At 36.1% G+C, this 27506-nt stretch overlaps 1 protein-coding gene across 17 annotated transcripts in view; it reads left to right on the top strand.

Moving 5' to 3' along the window:
* ZNF280D (zinc finger protein 280D) overlaps positions 1-14630 on the top strand; it is a 55539-nt gene extending 40909 nt beyond the window's left edge. For 6 of the 17 annotated variants that reach the window (XM_052807244.1, XM_052807239.1, XM_052807242.1 and 3 more), the window contains 3 exons: positions 2837-2882; positions 5513-5568; positions 10761-14630. In XM_052807244.1, the coding sequence (XP_052663204.1) occupies positions 2837-2882; positions 5513-5568; positions 10761-11397 (739 nt within the window). In that variant the 3' untranslated portion in view covers positions 11398-14630. The other 11 variants (XM_052807243.1, XM_052807246.1, XR_008238160.1 and 8 more) reach the window with 10 other exon arrangements.
* The last annotated feature ends 12876 nt before the right edge of the window (positions 14631-27506 follow it).

Below are 27506 nucleotides of genomic sequence, written 5' to 3'. Positions count from 1 at the left end.
AAGTTGTTTTCTAGAAATTCTTGAAGCTACACTCGTCCTAGAAAAAGTTACTTTTGGTTAGGGGTGGACAAAAAAGGGATATTTGGCAAAAGATTCCAGCTGAGTTACAGTACTTACCCAAAGAAGCTGTGGCAGTAACTCTTTGGTTGAAAGAAAACATGACAGATCGCTGGGAAGACAGTTGGTCATGATTTGAGCTCTCTGTGTGTGTGTGCAAATATACATCATTTTAATATGTGAGAGCAGGGGAAGCAATGAGACTGCATGAATTTCAGAAATAAGAATACTTCTATCTGTGCTTGGACTGTGCATTTTAAAGTCTATGTGTTTCACTGACTCCAAATCTCTTCTGTTAGTCCTAGGTGACTCCTCATGTAAATAAAGTTTCAGATCAACCTGAATTTAGACTTTAAGGTGTCTAAATTAATGTTCTTACTTACCTGGCTTTTATTCCGAGTCTCTTTGGTTTCATGGCCAATCGATTCTATTGAGTATCTCAATCAAACTGAAATTTTGTGCTCAGCTGCTACATTTTGGGGGCCTTTTTTTTAAGGAATTGACAATTAAGGGGCATTTTTTCATTGTTCTTGACTAGAAGTTTATTTTTATGTAGAATAAAGAATCTTTGGAGACTTCTAGAGAGATTTCAAAATTGCTTGAAATTGTGGACCAGCAGGCTGTACTTACCGGAGATTGTCATGATCTTTGTTTTATTTTCATAATGTTCTTTCCAGAAGCGCTGTAGCTCCACAGATGTAAGAAAGTACGTTGCCTTTGTTGCTGTTTGAGAACTATTGGATTTAAGATTTCTTATATTCTAAAAGTGTTGGGAACATCACAAGGCAATAGTTTTCTATGGTTTAGTATCCATTTATGAAAATTCTGCTTATTACAAACTAGAAGGAACTACTTTCTAAAAACTATTCCTAAACAGAATTAAGTTGAGAATATATGTCAGGAATCCAAGATAAACCATATTAACATTTTGTGATAACCACATCTTTGTTATAAACCCTGTTCACTTCCGAAACAGCGTAAACTAGTCAGTCTGAACCTTTTTTATAAGCTATAAAACATGACCACAGAAATCTATCAGAATTTGATCATGTAAAATAATGTTTATAATGTGTTTAAAACAATCTACAGATATTGGATCCAATTCATACCCATTTATTTTGGTGGCAAAACTTACATTTATTCAGGCAAGAACAGCAGTGTGTTTTGTCCTTGGATATACAATATCTGATTTATTTGTGTCTAAATTGTTCTGCTCTTTCAAGAGTGACTGTTTTTAGACAAATTACTATTTCCAACATATTTGCTTAAGCTTCTGCATAAAAATCATGGAAGTAGTGAAGCTAAGCTAAATATTAGGTGCTGCATCATCTTTTACTGGTATTGCTACTCATGATTAAATGCTTAAGCGTATTTCAAGTCCCTGACCCAAAAAATGTGCTGTCATTTGATTTACCCTGATCATTTTTCTTACTGTTAATTAGAATGAGCATTGTTACATTCTATCATAGCAATGTTATTTTAAAGCAATCCTTTTTTTTGTAGTTATTTTGCCATCTTTTATTGCAAATTAAGATGTAATGATTAAAATAGTTGTAAATGGGTATTTATGCTACAGTCCAAGCTGTTGGTTAGCTGCTAGTGTAATATTAGTGTTACAAGGTGTTTATGGTGTGCTGAAAGTATGTGCTAAAATTCGTTAAAAGGTCTGGTTTTAGCACTGCTTTCTTGGATTAAATTAGGAAAATACATGTGGTAGATACCAATCCAATACTAGTATACATTTTTCATAAAATTTAATTTGCTAAAGCTGTTTCTTCTGTGAAGTGTTTTATACCTTGTAGACAACCATTAAGATTCGCTGAGGTCGTGAATCATTTAATTTATGATTAATAACATTATTTAAATATAACAGAGACAGCACCATATTTCAGCAGATTAAATTTGCCTTTAATGCACCATCAACAAAGAAGATACAGGCATAAGCAGTTTTGAGGGTTTTGTTCAGTTTTTCTTTTTTTTTAATAGGAAACCTTAGAAAGGTTAGATTTTATATTAGAACTGATGACTTCACAAGGTTTTGTAGGAGACATACTTCATGCTATCTCTGCGATAGCATTTTCTTATATGAACACAGAAAATCAATTTTAGTGATGATGTGATAAGGTGTTTAATGTGGTTTTAAAAGTCAATAAATTTAAATAATTTATAGCTCATCTAATGAATGGACTGTGCCTGTGAAGGTATTTTGAGGAAGTATCTCCTCCAAGTAGTAATTGGAGGTCAGCTGCAATGTTTTACAGTTGCCCTAAAAAGTAAACTACAGCTGTGTTCTGGGTATTTGGGTTATGGTAGACAATGAAAAGAAAACTGATCTTGTTTTGCAGAATGCTTTTGCTGGGTCATAATGTAGCTTTATGCACTTAATTGAGCATTTTGGATCTTAAATACTGCAGTCATGGTTTAAAAAGCCTTTGTGATGAGGAGATTATTCCTTATGTAGAATTGCAGTAAGCTCTAGAATAAAAATACTGCTAACCATCTTAAGACTGCTGCTTCCTGGTTTTCATGAGGTGAGATAACTGGAACAGGTTACATGAAACAATTTTATCTTACAATTTCTGTATACCAAATAAAACACTTTAAAATTCTGAAATGTACTTTGGAACTCTGAAGTATGTTTAAGCTCAAAATAAGTATCAACTTTAAAAATTGATTTCAGATTACCAAGTTGCTTTCTTACTGTAAGTATCTTCATCCTTATCTCTATTTTAACCATACAGTATTTTAAAACATTGAATCTTAATTCATTGTCCACTAGGTTAAAGACCGAAATCTCCATTAGAGAGAGAGAAGCTAAGTTGGAGGTAATGTCTTTTTTTTTCTCCACACAGTCTAACAATATCTCTGAACTTCATAACTAGTTTGAAGATCCAAGACAATTCTTTTTTAACTGTACGTACACTACTGGGTCATGGTGTTCAGAAGATATGCTTAGTGCAAAAATCTAGCTTTCTCTGTTTTACTACAGAAGAAAGGTATGGCAGTGTTGGAGGGATACCTTTAGAATGTCTGCCACACCCAAAGATTTCCATCTAGTTTGCAGTCAGTCCATTCTGGTTGATTTGTATGCCAGGCTCCAATGAAGGAATGGTTTAGTTGCCTTATGTATCTTCATCTTCAGGGAACCTGGAAATTGACCTGAAATATAACCTGAGATCTGGGTAAATATTAACTCTGAACTGTAACTTTTTGAGGTTAGGGGTTTGGGGGGTTTTTTGGTACTTCTTTAAAGAGGAAAATCTTTGGAAATGCCTCTTCAGGCCTGAATTTTTTTTTTTTTTTTTCTTTCTAGGCGTAGGTACAAATTTTCCCCTGCTTTCTGCCTATCAGGAAGCTAAATGATCTCTCAGTACATCTTAATTTTTTTCAAAAATACCATCTTTGGATTCTGATTTTACAGAATTTTATTTTTTTCTGTAAGAAGTTGTCTTTCTGTTGCTGTTCAAAAAGGGCAATCTGTTACAGAAATCCCAGCCACTAAGAGAGTAGGAGAAGTCCTCAGATCTAGTAAAGATTTTTCTGGTAACACTGCTTGCCTACTTTCCAAAATGCAAAGGGGTTGGTGAGTTAACAGAAGCAATGATTTTGTAGACATGTGAGAAGACTGTTCATCTTCATTCAGCAGCGTTAAGCAAGATTCTGAAACACACACAGTAGCACCTTTTCTTTCCATAGACTCCGTTACCACTTCAGATGTGTTTTCTCTTTTTTTTTCTTTTTTTTTCATCCCATATTGTGTTTCAGCATTATAGAAGATGTCAAATTTGCATTTTTTGCTCCACAAAATTGTGTTCCATAATATTGGCTTTCATTTAAAAATAAAACAAAAAATGCAACATCCCCCCCAAACCCAAACAAAAACAAAACAAAGAAAAACAACCCACACACCCTAGCCCTTAAGGTTGGAAAAGATGGAGAATACAGACAGAATAGGCTACTTTTGTGTTAGCTGTCAGCTTTTACAGGATTTCTGAAGCAAGACCTTCTGGAACAGTGAGCTGCCATTCAGTCTGGTCTGTGCCATGTGCAACCTCAGGTTGTTTTTCCCAAGGTGCCATGGAATGCCTGTTCTTTTGCTGCAGCCAGATGCTTGACACTTCGTCTATTTGTTGAAATACACAGTAGGAGGTCAAAGGACAGACTCCTAGGGTGTTGAAGAACCAAAAATATAAATTGATGAATCAGGTTGTTTAAAAACATTGCATTTAAAATTCAGAGAGATAAGTCAAGAAATCTTCCTTTCCTGGTAGTTCCCAGGGGGCAATATGGTCAGCCAAGGCGGAGGACGATGGTGGGTACGGAAGGAGGTTCTGTAGTGAGAAGTAGAGTGCAATAATTTTAAGTTGGATTAGCATGGGTCATATGTGTATGGGTTTTGTATGACAGAAATATAACAAAGTATGATAGAAGTATAGCAAAGGCTATTTTAGAAGATAGAATAAGCTTAGCTTTGCCATACAATTTTCAAATATTTGCTGCATAATTTGGCCTCATTGAAACACAATACACCACCTCTGTGGGGGAAAAAAATACGATACTAAAAATATGGAACATTTTTTTACACAGTTTTAAATATTTTAGAGGTTGTGATACAAATAATCATTTAAAATGGTCGTCTTTTATGTACAGTGATCTTTTCTATTTTAAAACTAAAATTAACTTATAGTTGTATTCAGACAGACAAAAGGGTTAATTTCTTAATTTTGTCGTTTAGGCACTTACCATTTCCTAAATGAGAATAAGATTATATGGGCAAGATGCCCTATAGCATAGGAGATGCTTTTAGAAGACAAGTGTGGCTGTTTCCAAATGGCAGTTTTCAGTTACTTGCTTTTCTACTGTTCTAAAAATGGGGCGTGTGTGTGTGGAATTGCATTCAAGTTGTTTAGAGTTAAAAAGTTATTTCATTGGTAAGTTTTAATAGAGACTCAAGTTTCTTCTGTGACAAGCATTTTGCTAAGAATCTTATACTCACACTTAATGTAATAGCATCTGTAGGGCTAAAACACTGTGTAACGCTTAAAAAATACACTAACCTCAGCTGTGTCTTTCTTGCTTTTCCTTTGCTTCTTTTGCTTTTTTTTTTGGTAGTAAAACACAAGTTTAGTTCAGATTTTTGTTTTCCCCTCCAAATAAAAAGCTGCCCAGGCTTAGTTTGCATCCTTTTCAATAAGACATAATTGAAATTATGTACATGAAAAAGCCTACAAGAGTTGCTTTAAAGTTTTGCTTTGTTTCTGGGGGGTTTTTTTGTTTGGTGGCTGTTTTTTTTTAACTGGAAGACTGTTTGCAAACACCTGTAGTAAGATCCATGCTCAATCTGTGCTACATAGCAGATTTATGGGAATGTCAGTGTGAAATTATTTCTACAACTTTTTATTATAATGAGTTGCTCATGAATGTAAAATAAAAGAAATATCATTAATTATTACAGAAAATTTCAAGACCTAGTTTATCTGAAGGAAAAACAGAAACACCAACTTTTGAAAGGTAAATACAATGATCAGCTGCATCTTGAAATCAAGTACATAAAATAACACATGCTGTGTTATTTCTCAGGTAATTGGGCAAAAGTGTTTAACTAGTATTTTCATAATGTGTGTTTTCTATCATAGAAAATTTTGAATGGCGGTCATAATGTACTCATTCAACAATATGTGTAGAATTTAGGTTCCAAGTGTCAAAACGCATTCTTAGTAATGTTTAAACTGCGAATTAGTCAAGATTCATAAGACATTAAATAAATTGTACAGACTGTTAGAAGCAGCATTTTGTATAATACTGCATATGAGTTAACAGTATTACTGGGGCAACTGGGAAACAATTTTAAAATACAGTATAAAATGTTAATTCTTGGATATTCATTTAGGTTTTTAAAAACTGTCATTTGTGGAAAGCATACTCAACCAAATTCTTAGCAGAGTAAATATGTCAAATTGTTGGGTAACTAACAATTACAGCTCTACAATTAAAAAAATAGGCAACATTGTGGAATTTTTTATGTCAATCTGGGGAAATAATTGAAATCTTGTATATTTCTTTTGGCACATATTCTGGGCAGATTTATACTTCATATAATTCATCTAAATTATTACTCCAGATCCCACAGCCTGAAATGTCTTATTCCAGTTAGTGATCTTTCACAATTGTTGGTGCAAATTTAACCTTTAAAAGCTTAGTCAAAACATAATTGTAGTTATTTGTTATGTATGCGTTTATAGTGCCTTAAAAAAAAAAAAAAAGCAAACTGCTTTCAGAGTCTCTCTGTAGGTTACTTTCCTTCTTAGAAAAGGTTCTGCTTTGTCTCTCTATTCTAGTCATGTGCCGTGGGGGCCAAATAATTTGAAATTGTACTTTCACTCAAAATGCTTGCTTAAGAATTGAGACTAAATGGTTCAGGTATTAGAAGCTAACTCTGTCTTTAAGCTACAGATTAGTAAACAGTCATTCATTCAATTCTAACTGAATATGATGTACTACTTTCTCCTATGCTTGTGTTTAAGTAGACAAAAATAATTTTAATATATAAATATGTTCTGTTTTTTCTGTTAAAACTTTGTTTGATACTACTTTATGGACTTCAAGGCAGACATCTGGAGTATTGTAGCTCTAGCACCAGAGATTGTCAGTCCTCAAACACTTTCCTCTGTTATTAAGCCAAGGTAGTAATCTTGATATTAGCAAGTAATTAGTGCTGCAGGAGCAGATCAGTAGATGAAAGCAGCTGATTCTGAGAATCCTGCATCTTCACTGCACTGTAGTTCAGAGGTGTTACTTTAGGTCAGACTTCTGTTCCCTGGACAGAATGCCCATACTGTACACTTATTCAGAGCTGTGTGGAACATCTGTTGTTGGTTTGGACTCTTCAGGACCCAGCTCTGTTAGGAGTTGGAGTGCTTGTGGATCAGAGCTTCCACTTCATTTTCCTCAAAAAGAAATCTAGTTTGCCTGTCCCAGGACTGCTCTGTAAACCAATCCAGTATGTGGGAACAATCAAGGAATGTGCCTCAAAACCATAATGTTTCACACTAAACTGTTAATGTAAATGCAGCTGTATTACAGGATTTGTTACCTGGAAATGCTTTTCCACAGACTGAAGGTGTGTTTGCACATACTTTGCAACTACTCTGTATGCAGATGTGTACATGTCACTTGTTAATAGTTCTGTTCTGAAGTTGTATGATTTTTTCTTTCTTGCTGTAGAATTTTTCCCTGAATGATTTTTAAAATCCTAATATAAAATACCAGTATAAAACAATAAAATACTCTAAATAAAGTTAAGTGAATATGTCTAGCAAAGAGCAGCAAAAAAAATTGAGCTAATAGGATTTTAAAACAACAAATATTCAGAGCCTAGCTTCCCTCGGTGTCACTTGGCACCTAAATCTTACATTTTCTTTACAATGAGAAAAAGAAAATAAGTCCCTTTAATTTCTAGGCTTCTGTAGCTTGGGGTGGGTGTATGTTTGCACCTGGTAGACTCATCTCTTGGATCCGAAATTATGTCTTATGCTACTCTTATTCTAAAATTTGATTTCATACAGATGATATGACAGCTAGTTCATTAGTATAGCCCATATTTGATAGTCTGGCCATGGTTTGTATCGTGCTTTAGAAAATGGGTTCATTGTTTTCATTAAACAAAAGTCAGATTTTACATTCTAACTGTTCACTGAGATCCTCCTTTCTATGTAATACAGTTACTATCATTCTCACATTTTCCATTCTTTTTGATGCCTCAATTTTTAGTTTTCTTACACTGTAACAACTATTGTTTGCACATAGAGTAGTAAGAGTATGTTTCATTCCTAATATTATATGGAAGGCTGTTCTTTTCCAGCTACTGACTTACTAACAGAATGATTTCTTGAAATCCTATATGATTTTTCTTTTTATTGCCAGATATTAGTGCTTCACAATTGCTAGGGTTTGCTTATTCATCTGCAGTTCTCAGCAGAGGTAAATTATTTTGTTGGAGAATTGTTCTATCTAAATGAACTTACTGTTGTGCTTAGCAATCTAAAAGGTCATCGTTCTTTATGGATAATTGTGATGGTGATTGTTGTGCAAAAACTTGCTCAATTTTATTTTTATACTCTGTTTTATTGGTATAAATTAGTCACGGGAAGGTATGCTGATGAGAGACAGCTTTTTCTGCATGAGAGATCAATATATAGAGATTTTTCTTCCTCCACATTTCCTCTCCCTCCCTTTTTGTGTTTTGCCAAAAATGAGTGAGAATGAGAGCCTGGGCTTGGATGAAGCTGGGATTTTGGTTACTAGAAGGTGAGGGAGACTGTGATGGATTCCTTTTGTGTGTTAAGGGCAGATTTGTCCCTTGAAGAGTTTCTCAGTGTGAATCGTGTGTGTGTGTGTACACGTACATGTAATCCATCTGAGATTTCCAGTGTGGAAACACTGTTTTGTGTGTGCTAATGACGCTTTAGTCATCCCTTTATTTTAACTTTTTTTTTTCCTTTTTGCGTATCTATTCAAGCCTTCCCACATAAAGCATAATACTGTGCTTGTTAACTCTGCAACTATACCTCACCCTTAAGCTGCTTGTGGAAAAGTAGTAGCTAAAGGTCATGTGTATATACACTGTTTCATAAAGAGTTGACTGGATTTTCATATGAAAACAATTCTAAATATTTAGTAGCCTTTATATGGCTCAGTGTAGCATAAGTGTTTCTCTGGAATGAGGTAATTAGGAACAGTTATGGCAAGACCAGTTATGTCAGCCACAGCTGAAGTGGTTCTGAGTGTTGGCTTTTGTGCTGGAACTTTAGTCTTGAGTTTTCCCTCAAATATTACCCTTTTTCCCCTTTTCTGTAGAAGTTGAGAAGGAGGAGAACATGGATAGAAAATTCGAGAATGTTATTTACTGGTTTAGGTAGCCCAAAAAATGAAAAGAATCTCTTTGTTTGACACAAGTAGCAAATATAGGTTGTAATTTGGTGAAGAGGTTCGCTTATCTCCTGAGTTAATTCCTTCTTATGAATGAAAAATCAGTGTAACACGATGAAAAGATTCCTATGACTACCCCAGTGACTGGTAAGCTTTCACCACTCAAGGATATCTCAGCAGTCTTTTATCCCTGCTCAGAATATTCCTCTGACTGACTTAAATTCAAAGTAGGAAATGGAATATTCTTGGATTAATTTATTTAAGTGAAAGTAAAACTTGAAAACAGTTTTCTGAATGTTTGTAGTATGTAGCACCTCTTCCAGAATAACCATTTTCTGTAGAACTCTATATCATTTAGCATATAGGCGAATCACTTGAATTGTTTTAGATTTCTGGATCAGTAGAACAACATGTCTAGACTTTCAGCTTGAAAATGTATCATAAAAACATGGTAGCAGGAAGTTGGTTATTGCGTTCAAGAGTCCTGGAACTGTCTGTGCTTAGGTGATGTTGAAAGTGGTTTTAGCCAAAAATTATTTCAAACCCTTTTTAAAACTATTTGAAGAAATGAAGTACAAATGCATTTTGATTAATGAGATATTTCATTATAATATCTCTCTCACATCTTTTGTCTGCATGTCACTGTTCAGAGACTATTTTCAATTTAATTTTTAAATTTTAAAATTTAATTTGGGAGACTTTGTTCCTAATTTCACTTCCTATATAGAATTCATATCTGAGACCAGGCCAACTGTTCTTCCATCTTCCGCCTGCTTTCTTTTGTCACCATCATCATTTTAGGTAATTTGAGCTACTTATAATTCTGAAAAAATTTGAATGGGTTAGAAGTTATATTAAACTTTTACCAAATTTAAATCTTTAGAGCAAAAATTGAGCTCCATCATTGAAAGGATGGGAAAGTTGGTGTTCCTATAACAAATGAAGAGAAATATTAGAAACTAGTATTTAGGATTTTGACTGTTGGAATATGAACATATGAGCAAATTGTATATAGCAATATGACCAGACTGTTTTGTATTTTTGTATTTTTTTTCCTGGTCACTCTAAAGCACTGCGTGCATGTGGCTTTATTGAAATAATACAAGGTTTAAACAATCAGTTTGTCTACAAAGTTCATATGCTGTGTTTTAAATTCTATTATACAGTAAGATTCTCATTTTTACTTGCATAATTGAGTACTGATCTATATTTCCTTTTTATGAACATACAGTTTTACTCTGAAAAGTGACTGAAAATGCTACTTCACAGATGAACTAGTTGCTCAACTAAATTTTAGGTTTAAGTTATTTAGATTTCCAACTGTTAGCTTTTTTTCTCACTTTACTCATTAGTATTGCAAGTCAATTGGTTGGTATAAAGGTATGAACTGGCTGCTTTTTTTTTTTGCACATCATCAACAAAAGTTTCCAAGTAGTTTAATCTGATTCTGTTGAAGAGGCTGTGCAGGTAGAGGAACTTAACACTGTATTTTGGAAAATTCTATGTTGCACAAAGGGGACAACTTAACCCTCCTTTTTGGAGATGAAGTGCAAGAACTAAAGAGTACTAACTGACTGCTAAATACAAAGCTGAGTTTGTAAGTAGGTAAGAAAAATGCAGCTGTTAATTAAATTCAGCCCATCTTGCTATGAAAATTTGTGAGAAATACCAAATAGGAAATCTACAATACCACTTTGAGTGTCACTTTGCAGAGTACAGCCATATGTTGCTTTATTTCATTTGTTATAAAAATAACTTGTTTTGTTTTTTTTCAGCAAACAAGAGCATGACTCTTCAGATGAAACAAAAGAATGCAATAGAAATCAAAGTAAAAAAGTTGCATCGGTTGAAAAGAATGAAGAAAACTCATCACTGTCAAATGCAGAAAATGTTCCTAGTTTGGAACTCCTTGACAACAGCTCAAAGAATTCTTTGCATGAGAAAGGAGCATGTTGTGATTCAGATAATAACAAACAATTAGTAGATGAGAAACAAAAATCTATTCATGATGAAAGTGAGTTGAAAAATTGCCAAAGTTCAGGTAACGTTATCTTGAGTGAGCAGACTAAAGTACGTAGCTTGGATGAAACTACACTTTCAGCAATGAACGCAAGGGACTTAAAACTAACATTGGGTCAAGATGTTAGTTTTGAGCAGTTCTTGAGAAAAAGAGATGAACCTGAATCCATTAGTTCAGACATTAGTGAACAAGGCAGTATTCATTTGGAGCCTTTGACTCCATCAGAGGTACTAGAGCATGAAGCTACTGAAATTCTTCAAAAAGGTAATGTTGCACCTTCATCAAAGAAAGCTGGACAACTCTCTGAACAAACAGATGAGGCTTCTAAAGAAAGCAGTCCCAACAGAATGGAAACAACTGTAAACAAGACAGATGAAAATGAAGCAAGCTGAAATTTTTTTAATTTTATTGTTTGTTATAAACAATGGTAAGAACACCATGGACCATTCCTGATGAGTGTGCTCACTGATGCTAATTATTAAAAATAAAAAGGGGAGGGGAGTGGGAAGGAGAGAAAGAGACTCTAAAGGGAAGTTTTCCATATGAAGATAGCATGTATGTGTATGTACAAATGAATTAACTAAATTTACAAAAGGTAACATGTTCAAATATATCTTCCTGTCTCTTGGATGTGATATATCTTATTAGATTGACATTTGAAAGGACGAGTAAATTCTAATTTTTATAGTTAACTAGCCCATGATAAGGTGATTTGTTTGCCAAGAAAATATTTTTTTAAATCCTTCAGTGTGAATATCACTAAACAGTGGAATTCAGTATGAATTCACTTCTGATGCTGAAATGGAGCACACTTGTAATGATGGTTATTGGTCTGCTGATAATTTGGGTAAACATAAACCTTTGGACTTGGTGTCACATTCCTGTCTGTAAAAGCATGTAAACAGAATTATATGAATCTATGCACCTCTGTACAGGTGTAATCCTGCCAGGCTGTAAGCTTACCTTAATAAACTTTCAGTGAAAGTGGAATTATTACAATAAAAATATATATTTGTGGGGGTTTCAGTGTGCAGGCTGTGCAGAAATACCGAACATAATTGTATAAAGTAGAACGTACTGCTGAAAGTACTGTAGCTGTTAGGCTTTTACCATTGTTTTAATTATTCTTAGCCATAGACCCGTAGGAATGGTCTGTAAGTCACACCAAAGTACGGTTTAATGTAAAAACTGTTTTAAGCAAAAGGAAGGAAAACCCCAAACTGGAAACACCAATAGGCATGTATTCTGCCATTTTGCAGCTGCTACTGGCTAACTGTTACAAGAAGGACACAAGGGCATATAAAGTAGAATTGTACAGTTCAATTTCAGGACTTTTTGTACAAAGTCTAAATTGTGTACAGGAAGATGGCTGCTCATTTTGGTTTTGTTTTTTTGTTTTTTTGTCTTCTAGTTAGCAGCTAGCTGTAGGAATGCATATATTAACGGTAGCTTGCTTTTATGACTTCATTGCTCCATTTGAAACATTCAGAATGTGCTTTTGACTTCAGTTTTGTTTCTAATGAATGTTAAATGTTTTGAACAGCTGTTAAAGCACTGCTGTAAATTATTACTTTTTGAGTAAATATTTGCAACAAAATTTTGTCTTTGTGCATAATTTTATGCTCAGCTTGAAACTTTGGGCATAGTCTTCCCACATTTTTTTTAAAGATTTAGTGACAGTTCCCAAAAACTACTTCATTTTAAAATTGTGAATTTGAGACTTATGTGGGTTTTTTTGTTTGGTTGTGGTTTGTTGCGGGGGGGGGGGGGGGGGGTTGTTTTTTAGAATTAAATGAGCAAGTGCCTCTGCATAAACGTATTTTTGTAGCTGTGTATTGTGGTAAGATGTGCTAACTTTTCCAGATTACATAGAGATATTTTTCTGGGCCATTAGCATGCAACTGAAGTCTACTCTGTCCTCCTAGGTTAACTGGGCTCAGCTGCTAAATGAGTCTAATCAGCAACAGTATTAAAATTTAGAGACCATCCAGCTTATTGTTGGAGCCTCTAAATAAACAACATCAATCTCAACATCTCAAAAGTTTCTTCAAACTCTAAAGAGTTATATGACTTAAATTTTGAATTGCATCTTAATTTTCATCCATGCAGGTTTAGAAGACTTTTAAAAAGAAAAGTGGAACGGTTTACGTAGTCACAGCTCCTCAAGATCTGCCACTTTAAGAACTTCAAATAACAAGACACACGAAAAAGCTGAGAGCAATAAGTTGCAGTATTCTTTTGTTTTTTAAAGATTTTAGTGAAATCGTTAACTCGAGGCATGATTAACCACTCTGATGTCTTCATACATATACACGTGGAAGATTGTAAAATACAGCATCACAATGAGGACAGTTTAAAGGACTTAATCAGCTATGGAACTTGATGTGTATGCTACTGAAGGAGTTCCTGAATGTATCTGTGTTTAAACCCAGAGAAATCTCTATAGTATTTTTAATCTGATTGATGATCTTCCATGTAAATAATATATTTTGAATAACACTCTGATATGTGGTGTTGGAAAAGATTAAGTTCAGCTGGAACCAGTTGTATGATACTTGCTTGTAAATTCCTCACATTTGTCTTTTATTATGCAATTAAATTTTTAAAACATTTACCATTTTAATAATAAGAATTTGGAAGAATTTGGCCACGCACTGTTGAGAAATGTTGGAAAATAAAACTCGGATTGGAAAATCTGCATATTTGGCAGAAGTATGTATATATTCTCAGATACTTAATATGTAAAGCATTGTTTGTTTCAAACCATGTAAAGAGCGCTTATACAAAAGGTAATATTAGGTATAAAACACCCAAATATCTAGTAATCCTTTCAAAGGAAGAGGTGAGAGAGAACTGGATTGTTCTAGCAAGACCCATCAGATAGGTTTAAATAGGCAAGTAAGGTATATCATGAAAACAGTGGCATGGTATTTTTGTGAAGGAGAAAAACTAAAATTCACTACAGTTTTTCCTATATGAAGTTATTCATTTGCTGACTAAACACTGTAGGAGACTGCATAATTGTGAAGATTAATCTCTGTCATGTTATTTGGGAGGTTTCCTAGAGATAAGTTAAACTGGTACTTTTGGCTGAAGTCAATCCAGAAGATCAAGTTACATTGAATGTACTTTAAGTTATTTGAACGCAACTGCATATAATTCAGTTTTTTGTTTGAGTCATTTAAAAGTTTTTTTTTTTCCCCATCCAGTCATTAGTAGTTCTTATTCTGTGCCACCTCTCTTTTTGTACTTGGGAAGACATTTTACCTCAAGTTTTCATTGTCTTACCAGAAAACAGTAACTTAAAGTTAATTCTTGGTATCCATACTAGAATCACAATTTCCTCTGATCTCAAGAGGTTTACCATATTTGCTTGAATAACCATTGCAGGTTGTTTAGATAACATTAATTTTTAAGGAAATCGTATGCCTTGTGTATGCTATCTTAATTATTTGCATTTAATGGAAAACTGTTGTCATTATTAGCTTATGGTCAGTGAGTGTTCAGTGACTTGGAGCTTCAAGTGCAGCCAACATCTCAGTTTGCCTTGTGCAGTTTGGAAAAGAAACTTCAGCTTACCTGCGGTTCAGTTTTTCTTTAACAGAATGGATGAGTAAACCCAGGGGGGGGAAAAAAATCAGATCAAATCACAGTGCATACTGAGTTCTAAGTATTGGATGATGTATCTTAAACAAGAACATTTTTATAACAAAACCACATCCGCTTTTCCTGGAAATGGGGAGAGAGAGAGAAGAACCCTGGGCAATAGGTGTTAAATCACATTCTGTTGTGCTTTACTGCCAGAAGGCATTAGAAACTGAAGGTCAGGGTAAAGAATCCCGAGTAACACATAGTATTTTACAAAACCTTAAATAAAAGATCTTAAAGCTTTTCTGCAGGCATTAAGCATTGTTATTTATATGCTGGCATGTAGAAAGCAGTTATTTTTTTATGCTGTAGGATATGCTAATATTCTACCAAAGACTGTGGCTGTAGGCTGTCACATTAGAGTTTTGTTAGAGACTGTTTAGAAATTTTTTTATAGGGCGAATTTTATACCTGATTGTTCTGTTTTTTTGTTTTCATTAGTGTTTGATTTTTTGAGGCTTGTAAGCTTATTTTGTCTAGTTGCGTCCTGCATTTTTTTGATGTATGCTTAATATGCCTCTAATAAAAAATAATTGGTAAGTATGCTTTACGATTACTTGAATGATTTGTGCTTTTAATAAAACCTTTATGCCAGTTTTAATGTAGCTCAAAAGGGCAGTTCTTAGATGAAGCCCAGCATGTTATCTTCTTTGAACATAACATTTTTACACATAATTTTTGACTCTCTAATTTTCCCCAGTAATTCAGTGCTAAAAGGGAAAGTGTGTTGACTGGTATTTCATATTAGTTTACAGACACTATGCAGAAAGTTCTTTGCTATGTTCCTTTGAGTTTTGAATCACTGTTCTAGCTCTGACACTTAATTAAAATTTTGTTTTCAGTCATTTCATTGACCCAAAGTAACCACGTTAAGTTGACATTTACTGTATTGCACCAGATTAAAAAAAAATGTGGCAAATGTTTAGCTGTGAAACATTTCATTTTGAGGGAGATTAATGTAGTTGTTATGCCTGCAAGGTCCTATAAAGCTAATGTGTTTATTGATGTAAAAATGTGCTGAGTTAGTTGAGCATTTTTTTACTGTTCAAAGTGTTATTTGAGAGAGTCTGAGGTTTTTGTGACAACGACAAGGATAACTATGATTTTATAAGTATATCTGCGTTTAAATAAGTAGCATTGCTAAATGAATCCCTTAGGTTATGAATTTAATGTAAATAAACTCCATTTCATATTTTAGTTCACTAAATACTCAATGTTAGGCATTTAATTCCAAAGAGCTGTTTTCTCCATAAATCTTTGTTGGGGTAGCATATAGTGGTATCTTTCTTTATAAAGAAAGTTGTCCCATACTGATAATGTGGTAGCCTTGAAAATGTAACCTTCATATGTTTTGCTTATAAATAGTATAATTAAGAATTAATCCTTTTGACTAAAGGAAAGTAACCTGCAGGTCTGTTTCTTACAGCCTCTTGTGACTTTTTCATTCTGATCCTGTCGTAATATTCTAGCAACAAATTGAAGTCCTTGCTTTCCTCTCTTTTAAGTGGAACATGAATACTTAATAGGTTTTGAATTGTATATATTTGAATTACCTGGGTGTTTGCTGCCTGAAATGAGGGTTGAATTTTTGTGTACCGGTTTCTCAGGTTTTCAGCTGAGATTTTTGGCTTTGCATTTAATCTTCTTGGAAAGACTTCACTTCTTTGAGCTAGCAAGTTGATGGCATGTGGTATAATTTTCCCAGGCTATTTAGTGAAATGCAGTGTACTTGTTAGATACTGTTTAAATGGGTTCTTTTTCCTTATCACAATCCTTTGTAAGATCTTGGAATGTCGTCTTCTTTTGACAGTTGGTGTATAATCAACTTTTAAGTTGTTGGCTGGTAATGGAAAGCAAAAGACACTTCTACAGAGAAGAAGCAAAAGTAAGTTCAGAATTTTAATCCTGAATAGTGGTGTGCAACATGCAGGTCAGGTTGGTTAACCTGCTTTATCTGCTAAAGTGAAGCTTTTTTTTATCGATTCCTAAATTGCAACTTGAGGAACCAGAGCAGTTGGGCCAATCCGACTTCAATGGCTCTGAAAGATAGCAGAGAGCTCTAGATACACGTATCGGATCAGAATTCCCAAAAGGAGCCTAAGGCAACACGTTCGTACTAGGGAAGCTTTTAATTCTGTTTGTGTGACTTTCCACTCCTATTTTCTTTCCCAGATAACATATACTGGATGCCCTCCTGAGACCATAGAAAGACCAGTTATTCTAGGGGAGACGAGAGTGCTTGTATGATCTTCCTTGATGGAACCAAAAAGAAGGTTTTAACATGTGGCCTGTATGCTGGTTTATATTAATATAGTAAAATATGCCTTACTGTTGAATAGTGGCTTTGTATTAATCTTTGCTAAATAATGAAGTTCTGTCAGTTCTTCTGAAGAGTTTAACAATACTGTTTAAAATAAACATCCTTTAAACTATAGCTTGTCACTTTTCAGTGACCTTTGTCTGAGATAGCAGGCTAATTAAGTACCACAGCAGAAAGTATCAAGGCAGGCTGTGTCATCTTCTGTTTTAAGGCTGATAGTGACCTTTCTTGAGGATAACCTATGAAGTTTCTTCAAGTTTGTTATAAGAGAAACTTCAATGCACAGAACTTCTATTGTTTATAGACCTCCTTGGAACTTAATATTGATTCAACTTCAACTAGTAAGACAAACTTACTAGAGCAGAACATACTTTTTAATACCCTAAAACTTATTTCTGTTTGCTAAAAGGAATCTGTTGCCCTCTGGGTTCCTCAGAAGGCAGTCTTCGTGATGTAAAAGGAAATGAAAGTATATGGTGGGTTAACCCTGGCTGGATGCCAGGTGCCCACCAAAGCCATTCTATCACTCCCCCCCTCAGCTGGACAGGGGAGAGAAAATATAACAAAGGGCTCGTGGGTTGAGATAAGGACAGGAAGAGATCACTCAACCAATTACCGTCATGGGCAAAACAGACTCGACTTGGGGAAAATTAACTTAAATTATTGCCAAGCAACTAGAGTAGAGTAATGAGAAGTAAAACCAAATCTCAGAACACCTTCCCTCCACCCCTCCCTTCTTCCCGGGTACAACTTCACTCCCAGATTCTCTACCTACCCCCTCCAGCGGTGCAGGGGAACGGGGAATGGGGGTTATGGTCAGTTCATCACATGTCATCTCTACTGCTCCAGCCTCTTCAGCAGCAGGACTCCTCACACTCTTCCCCTGCTCCAGCGTGGGGTCCCTCCCACAGGAGACAGTACTCCATGAACTTCTCCAACATGAGTCCTTCCCACGGGCTGCAGTTCTTCATGAACTGCTCCAGCGTGGGTCCCCCACAGGGTCACAAGTCCTGCCAGCAAACCTGCTCCGTGGGCTCCTCTCTCCACAGATCTGCAGGTCCTGCCAGGATCCTGCTCCAGCGTGGGCTTCCCATGAGGTCACAGCCTCCTTTGGGCACCCACCTGCTCTGGTGTGGGGTCCTCCCCAGGCTGCAGGTGGATATCTGCTCCACTGTGGACCTCCATGGGCTGCAGGGGGACAGCCTGCCTCACCATGGTCTTCCTCACAGGCTGCAGGGGAATCTCTGCTCTGGCGCCTGGAGCATCTCCTCCCCCTCCTTCTGCACTGATCTGGGGGTCTGCAGTTGTTTCTCTTACATGTTCTCACTCCTCTCTCTGGCTGCAGTTTCTGTGCCCACTGCAACTTTTTTCCCTTCTTAAAAATGTTATCACAGAGGCGCTACCACTGTTGCTGATTGGCTCGGCCTTGGCCAGCAGCGGGTCCATCTCAGAGCCGGCTGGTATTGGCTCTGTCGGACATACGGGACACTTCTAGCAGCTTCTCACAGAAGCCACCCCTGTAACCCCCCTGCTACCAAAACCTTGCCCCACAAAGCCAGTACAAAGTACAACCTTTATTTAAAATACTGTAAACATACCAAAGTTTTTCCTTGCAGAACTAATGCATATTACTTGTGGATGGGAATGTAAAATAATCCACTATGTCCAGAACTCTTCTTCTTCATAGTATTTCTTTGTCCATCCTGCAGGGTTTTAAAACTCTCTTAGTTTCTCCACTAGATAGTGTCTTGTGCTGTTTACTTGCTTAATCTGCCTTTTCTCTCAAATTGGGAAATTAATGAACATAACAGAATTCAAAATAATTAATCCCAGCTTGTACTTTGCTGCAGTTAGTTGCTTCAGTTTCACAATTCCAAGAAGGGCTATGTACCTGAAAGTTTATCTTTCTATCATAGCCACAGATACAGTTGAGGGGAAGAAGATGATTCTCTTCCATTGTAATTCTGCATCACCAAAACCATTTGGACTATCATACTACACCACCACAAATAGACTTAAGTGAATTTTGCATTATAAATAATTTCTTTTACTTAGCCATTACTTTCAGATGAAGGTAGCTGAGTTTTACAAGTGGAGTCCAGTTTAATCTCGCCAATTTGCTAAAACAAAGCTTTAAAGGGTCTGACTCTATAAGAATGTTTCCAGTGATCAAAGCAGCTCTTACCTCTGTAGCTGCTAAGTATCACTTCAACCATTTTTGCCTGTACATGCTGAGCTAAATCATGGACCTGATCATGCTGAAAAAACACCACTGGCAGAAGAGGACAGCATGGCCAGTTTAGACCATTCAGTGGCTGCTGAAAGGGAAAACACAGCCTAAGAAACACAACTTTTGCAGTAGTCTGTATGGAATTGTAGACAAATTCCTACTTTGTTGCCAGGAAAGCATTTCCATAAGAGGAATAAACACAGTAAGCTTTCAGTATACCAAGCAGCTGCAAGTAATGAAGCTATTGGATCACTTCCTTTGGACACTGCTTATTATGGCTGGATCTCCAGAGATGTTATTAGTTTTGTATATTTCAATTAACTCCTGCCACTGAAGGCAGAAATCTTTCTTGAGTATGACCTGTACATCCTCCAGTGTAAAAGCTTAAATAATATAATAAAACTTTTAAAAATTATAAAAAATGCATGTGATATATATTTTTAGATCTCTCCAAATTCAACATATTTTTTCATCCAAGCAAGCTTGTTGCAATAGGAGTACCCTATTGCAATTACGAAAGCGTCATTTTCAATATAAATTCTGAAAATGAAAATGTTTCTGTGTAGGATTTTAGAGGAAAACTAGTCTGCTTACCGAGGAAGATGGTCATCACTTGCACTTTAATTTTTAACTATTTACATATGAAATCTTACTACTAAGTACAGTTGGGAAAGAATGGAGGGACTGATAGATGAATCCTAGTACAGCAAATAATTAAGAATTCAGCCTGAAATGAAACCTTTATAAAAACTGAACTTGATAGAGGGTAAGTGGTGGCAGTATAGGAAATCAGGTGAACTCTTAACTACATCGGACTGTTACTGCATTGCCATTATTTTGTCTTGTACAAATGCATGCTTGTTTATTTGCAACTATAATGAAAACTTAACTAGGTTTTATTTTCCCAGATGCAGATGAACAGAGAAATAAAGAACAAAAGGGGTCTTTTTTTAATCATGTTAAAAGGAGGGTAGAGTTCAGTAACAATCCTTAAGCTCTCTTGAGCACAAAGTTGTCTAAACAGATAGGTGTAAAATTGCCATTGTACTTGAATTAGACCATTTTGCTAATCCAGACGTGCTTCTGACAAGGTGAGCTACTCAACAGAGGGAAATGGGATTTCATCTCTATTGTCCATAAAAGTAGGTGAGGTATGCACTAAGGAAGTAGGTCTCCCTGAGTGCTTTGGGAAGCATTGTTCCACAGCTGGACTTCTCAAACTGCTCCCAGGCTTGTGCACCTCCACCAGGCTAATGCTGGACCTTCCTAGTACAGTTGATCTATAGACCCTATCATATATGGGAAAGCTTATTCACTGTTGAAACCAAAAGAGGATTCCGCATGAAAGCGGACATCTTCATGACTGTGAGATTTCACAGAGTGATTTAACAGCACTAGGGACCTGCTGTTAGCAGTGCTATCTTGGAGGCTTTTAACATCCTATTACCTCTCAATTGCCACTTGTATTTTCACAGTAATAAAAATGTAGCTGTTGACTTTTCATATATGTGCTTTATATTAATGTAGTCTTTAGTTGCTAAATGTGTTTACACAGTCCTTACAAACGCAGTGATTCTTTCCATCAAAGTAAAATGCATTGTTTGACAGAGCTTATAATCCACTTGTACTTTTCTTCATCACATCTCTTTTATATCATTTGTATGTTACCCTGCATAAAATGAGGCAAGTGGGGGGTGAACTATGAAAAAATATTTTAAAGATCAGGCTCTTGCTTATCCCTAATTAGACTGGGTAAAATATATCCACCCTGAACATCTGATTCCCTGCCGTAAGAGCCACAGTCTCTTCTTTATAGGGGACACTAAAGCTGGTAAGAATTCTGCTGAACAGAATCTCCAGAAAAATACAGAGCAGCAAAGACTGTCGTTGGATTGTCAAGATGCTTTATTGCAATAGAAGATCAATAAGAAGCAGCGGGAAAAGGGAACTTTAGTGTGACTGGAGTACAGAACATGTACAGGCAAAATACTTCTGCTTTTAGTCTTTTAGTTAATGAGAGTAGAGGTTTCTATCAAGAAATATGAGATTCTGTGCAGCACCTGACCAAACTGTCTGTTATCCGTTGCTTCACAGTACAAAGAGATTTGACCTGACTGTAAACTGATATTCTTGAGTATAATGTATACCAATTAGGTAAAGGTAATAATCGACAAACTTCACTCAGTTAAACATCAAGTAATAATTCCTGTCCATCAAGCTAAATATATTTCACTGCTGTATGTTCTTCAGGGAAGGTGAAAAGCGCGTTCTGAATCTCACGCGTATTATCCACTAAGGTCTCTTGTCTTTTATTTAATCTGCTGAAAAGAACATGCACAGAGTAGGAAACCTTTATGCTTGCTGGAGACCATATTAAGTCAGTGCTGTCTTTTTTATTTGTGCAACACTTTGCATTTTGGGGATGCTGTAAAAGCAGCTTCAGTTTAACTATCTTTGTGTTCTTTTGCCTAGCGTAGGAAATGGACTTTCTCTCCTCGTTTTTTTACACAAACATATCTTTACTGCTCTGCCATCAGTTTGACAGTGTATATTTTAGTTGTGCACAGTAAAGTTAGTAATGCTGAGACATAAAATTGAAGTGTTTAGAAAGAAGAAATAGCTCTACGCATTTATAGATCTAATAGTCACCAATTTCATGGTGCCTCTCTAATACACTGAACCTCACTGGAGAAAGAAACTTTTTTTTTTAATTTATTTTGGTCATAACTGGAAATCCAGAGAAAAACCAACAAAGATATAGATATATAAAAGAGTCTTCCTCACTGCGACAGCAGGCAGAACACTGTGATTTTTGAGGTCATGTCACAGAGCCACTGCTCTGACTCTTCCACACAGTGCCCAGTGGAAGCTCTAGAGGAAGTTGCTGAAGCTGAAAAGAGCTAAAAGAAAAGCAGATTAATCTGTTTAGGCTTCACAAGAGTGTTCTTTAGAAGTCGAGTGGGTTCTGCATCAGATGCCGATCTAAAAAGTTAACAAAGAGCCACATTATTCTGCACATAGTTGCGCAAGTAAACTTACTTGACCAGGAACACACATGTCTAAGGAAAGCTTCTCAAAGCATGTGGTGAACTTGAACCAAGAAATTAGCAGCCGTTCTGATTGCAGAAAGGCTGTCTGCATGTGCTGTTAAAGTGAAGTAGACCTTAACTAGATGCGATTTGAGATATTAGAGCTAGAGTCTTTATAGGCAAACCAGGGAATGATTTCTCCTATTACTACAGAAACAAGAGGATAATTTTTTTTAACAATACATTTTTCAAAGTATGGGTGAAAATCTGGATAAAACTTCCTGAGGGACAAAAAATTCAGTAACAAGGTAAGACAGCTTGGTATGCAGTAACTGTATTGATGATGGAGTCCATAACCACTACAAGAGCATATTAGTGAAATTGAAAATAGGAATAATTGGAACACCTTTAGACTTTAAAAAGCTCTTTGCAAAAGCGCAGACACAGAAAGTGTAAAATATTGTGGTCTTCCTAAAACTGAATTTGACAGTCTTCCTGTCAATGAACCATGATAGATTTATTACATACTAAATACTGTATGAGAACATTGACTTTAGCTGCTACAGTTTTTCTCCTTAATTTCAGCTGTATGTATGCTAGTGCAGCTTCATCTGGATACAACATTTTTTTCTTTTCTGCACCTGCAAGTCTAGGTACACACATAAACAAAAAGAAATTAAATCTTTCACAGAGCCAGAGAAAGAAAAAACCAGCCATGAAGCTCAGGGGAGCAGTATGACAAGTGCTGAGCTGTAAACAGCTTGAGAGGGATTTAATTCTTATGACAATTGCCAGCGGTAGCATTTCACATGGACTGAGCATATGCACAAATTTCAGGGGAGGAATCACAGAGCACTTATGCAAATATAAAAAAAGCTTAGAGCACATCAGGCTCTACCGTTCTAAAAATAGACTCATAAATCAGAATGTCTTGTGGTTGCAATTATCTTGATTTTTCAAAACTTTGCCACTTGTAGGAGGGTTTCTGGTTTATGCTTACACGATAATTAGACTTTATAATATATAAATTGTAAATTCTTTGGGGTAGGGATTATGTCATATATTTGTAGGGCAAGTACAACACCACATATCTGAGTGGTGTTTTCAGGGTAATAGTACAATAAAAAGGCTAATAGCTGCTATACCTGCTTTTATAGAAGCTTATTTTAGGTCAGAAGTTTTTCTTGTTGTTTGTTAAGGAAAGAGAACTGAGATGTAATATGGTATCCAAATTAAATTTTAGAAACCTCTAATGCACGCTTATTCCCTAATTACAGTCAGGTCCTTTCTCTTTCAAGTATCGTCATAACTGCCTCATTTCTTTAGGGACGTTCTGAAAAGTACATAGACTTAACCATACACTGCACTCTGTACTTAAGCAGTTTTCCCCATGGCAGTTGATGAGTTAGTGCTGAAAGCTGTAGCCAGTTTTCACATAACCTTCACGGAGCTTTGAGATGAGTGGCGTCCTCCAGTCACTACACACATTTGACTCATTTAAGAAAGCAGAGCAGTGCTTTATTCACCTTAGATCTTCAGTCCAGCTGCTTGCCTTAGTCTGCAGTAAATTAATTTAAACTTTAAACTACTAGAAAAGCATAAATAATCCATGGAGGTGTTGTTTTGCTTTGTTTGCAGGTTTAGCTAAATGCTATTGTGTTGGCTTGTAGTTAGCTAAGAAAAATGTTTTTAACTGTAGTTTAGATTTCATTGCAAAAGGAGGCAGTCTCTAGGAAAAGAGTGTCTCTTGGACCCAAAAAGTTCTTGCTCACTTAGACGATTGAGACTTGGAAGGATATGTTATTTTACCAAAGTTCTATTATATTTTAAACATGCTGAATTTTAAACACAGCTTTACAATACAGATAATTTTGTGTGTAAATTACCCTTCAGCTGTAATGTAAATACTCAGTTTCTTTACCTATTTCTGCATGTGTATTTTGGATATCCCCTGCACTGCAAATGGTTGAAAATGGTCTTGCATTTGCAGTTCATATGAATAACCTTCAAAATACCAGTTACCAGGCTTGACTTTAAAAGTGCGGTGGTTTCCCACCTTTGCCATGGAAAGGTAAAGCTGGTTTTTCCACCTCTCTCACAAACAACGTAATGTTCTGTTTTGAAGTAACTATTCTAATGGTTTGCAAAAGTGTAAATTAACCATTATGTCTTCTACGAAGTTGTAATTATTTAGTGATTTTAAAATTATCTGGATAGAGTAATGTATGGGAGAAGAGCAGAATATTGGAATCCTTCTTTACCAGGTGAGTAGAAAGAAAATTTTTCACTAATTCTTTGTTACCAGAGCAAATGGGAGATCCTATGCTGAACTGTCCATTATGTGTAAAAGTTTTGGGAATCATATCTAAATACAGATTCAAATACTGAAGTTAAGTTAAACAAACTTTAAAAACCCAGCATCTCTGAATCATGAGATCCAAATTCCAATGTAGTTTGGATCCTGTAATGTTTGTTTTCTTTCTGAATGTTGAACACTGCTGCATTTTGCAGAAAGCCACATAGCTATTTGACCAAAGTTTTGGTACTCTAAGGAGGTGTGTGAAGATAAGATAACGTTTCCCCTCTCAAAATAGTCTTTTAAGCAGATGAAGAGCTAGTGTCTGTTTTAACAAGTTATGGTGACTCCATTTATAGTGAACTCTATGAAAGAAGCTTTGTAGCCCTGTCAGCAACTTTTTTGTGAAGAGCTTCTAGAAGAACTGCTACATAATATGTTATAACCTAAAGGGTCTGGTAATCAAGTAGGCTGTACCGTTACATTGCATAGCTTACGGATTTCTGATTTTCAAATGTCATTAATCTTCCCCATGAGGAGAATATCTGGCTTATGCTAAATGTCTCATAGTAATTTTTAGAATTATAATGGATTCTCATTTTCTATTGTCTTCCTCAAGAAGGTTGAAAATAGAGGAGCGTTGCTTTGTTGATTATGGGCTCATCCATAAGCTTCAGTGTCTTCTAAATTGGCACAGCTAACGCAGGTAATTGTGCCGTTTACAGACCACTGGATAACCATCTCTGCCCATCATTGGTTTTTTGCCTTACTGCTCTTTGTAAAGAATGTGCTAAATAAGCTACATATCTGTTGCAAACTTGTTTTATTTTTACTATGCTCTGTTTTGTTATTTTTCCAGTATTTCTCTTTTCTTTCTGCAATATCAGTTGGAAGGGTGGTACTGGGAGGGCAGCAGATACTGTGGGTAGCAGAAGAACTCATTTTTATTGTCCTAGGATTATGAGCTATTAAAGCGTAAAAATTCATACAGACAAAAGACTGTGGTACGCTGCTGTGCATATGGGGTTTCTACTAGTTTTGCTGTCTTTATATATGATATTTTTTTATCAACAGTGGCCGCCTTGTTGGGACGGCAAGAAAGTCCCTGCTCACCCTAAGTTTTCAGTGAAGACTCGTTATGTGAACAGAGATGTATAATAACTAAGTCCTTATGCCAATCAAAAGGCAACTATATACTATTGTTATAATATAGGAACCGGCTATGACAAATAATGTATGTATGTGGCTGGTGGTTTGTAATCTTTCTATGCAGAATGTTTTCCTTAATTTTGTATGTTGACTGAATCAAGCTTTCAAAGGTAGAAGACTGGATTTAGAAGAAGGATTACTGAGGTAACAGATAGTTAGTCGACTGTTATTCTAGGTTCCTTGTGCTTGAGTGCTTTGTAGCAGGAGCAGAGTGTGCCTGCCAGGGTCCCTGGCGCACGCCTCCACTTTCACCTCTTGAGTAGCCTGGGCAGCCAGTGAAGGAGTAACTTCCAGGCCATCCTACTGCAGGTGTCATAGTTTTGGTTCTAATAATCGTAGCGAAACGACTGCTACTTTCATAGTACTGTGGAGAATTTCTGTAAACTAGGCAAATACCTGTTTGTTAAGGAGTGTCTCCATTTTTTTTTTGTAATTATCAGAAATTAAGTCGATGACTGAACTTTGTTACGTGCTTGTTACTGAACCTAGCTCACCCTTCTAGTGCTGTAACTAAGAGCAAGTGAAGAGCAAGCTGCCAGTTTATATAGCTTCTGGTATTTTCCTACTAGTCACAGGCTCCTCCAGCCCATCTCTTCTGATTTACATTAGCTAGAATCATGGCTTTGCTAACTTTTTTCCTGGGACGGGTTAGCCAGATATTGAGTGGGTATTGTATTGCTTCAGGGATTATTAATTTCCAGGGCCTTTGTTCTGCAAATGTGTTAATGGCTTCTTTAACTTGATGTCTGATTCAGACCCCTAGTGAATCAGTCTTGTCTGCCTTTGTTGATCAACAGTGCAGGCAATTCAGGATGCCAGCCTTGTATCTCCACTTCAGTGAAATCAAAAATAGCTTTGGTACAATGGCTAGTAAAGGTGAGGGAGGGTGACTGAACAGTCTGAGCTGTTAAAACATACAAAGTTCTCTGCTGCCACAACTGTGTTCCTCGCGACACCTCACTCGGGTCATTTGAAGTCTTGTTGATGAGTGTCTGCTGTACTGTGGTCCCAACAGATCAGATGTTGCACACCAATTGAAACTATGAGATTAGCTGAGGGGTAGTCATTAAAAATCTAATCTGCAGAAGATGCATGCTGCAATGCTGGAGAAATTAAATTCTGGTAGGAAGTCGGGCTTTCATGTGTCTTATTTAACTCCCTTCGTCAATGAGCAGAGAGCAAAAGAATCGCTTAATCTAGATGAGTCAGTGTTATCTACCTCCCTGCAAACAGTCTTTCCATACAAGCAGTGTTGCCCACTTAGCTGGCAGAAAGGCCTGCTGGCCTGTTGAGTCTGAGTATCATATTTGTTTTTATACACTGTATATAACTTTCGTAATTTAGTAATTGGTCTAGTAGTCTTGTGAGGAAAAACAGTAATGGAAAAACAAGATGTAAAATACTTAATTTGAGTAAAATCTGTTCTAGTCTGCATTAACTTTTGATGTTAGCTTCTTAGGGAGCTAGACATAACATGCTGCTATTTTAAGTGTCCACCTTTGGCCCTTTAATTCCAACCTTTATAGTTATTTTTCAGTTCTACTACAGCTGCATCCAGAAGCCCAACCCAGATTTATAGTTGTTGTATTGATGGTAAAAATACGGTATGCTTTTTTGTTACCTAATTATTCTTTTATCCTAGGATATGGAAGTACAGCTTGCCTGCTGCTGATACTTTCTTGAGCTTGATGTTCTTGATTGTGCTTGTGATCCCGTAGTTAGCCTGTGCTTTTGCAAGAATGCTTACTGCTGCACATACCACAACTTAG

The sequence above is a fragment of the Harpia harpyja genome, chromosome 14 (assembly GCF_026419915.1).
Source record: "Harpia harpyja isolate bHarHar1 chromosome 14, bHarHar1 primary haplotype, whole genome shotgun sequence".
In the NCBI taxonomy this organism is placed as follows: Eukaryota; Metazoa; Chordata; class Aves; order Accipitriformes; family Accipitridae; genus Harpia; species Harpia harpyja.
Note: the sequence above shows the minus strand (reverse complement) of the source record. Positions and strands in the feature narration are given on the sequence as shown.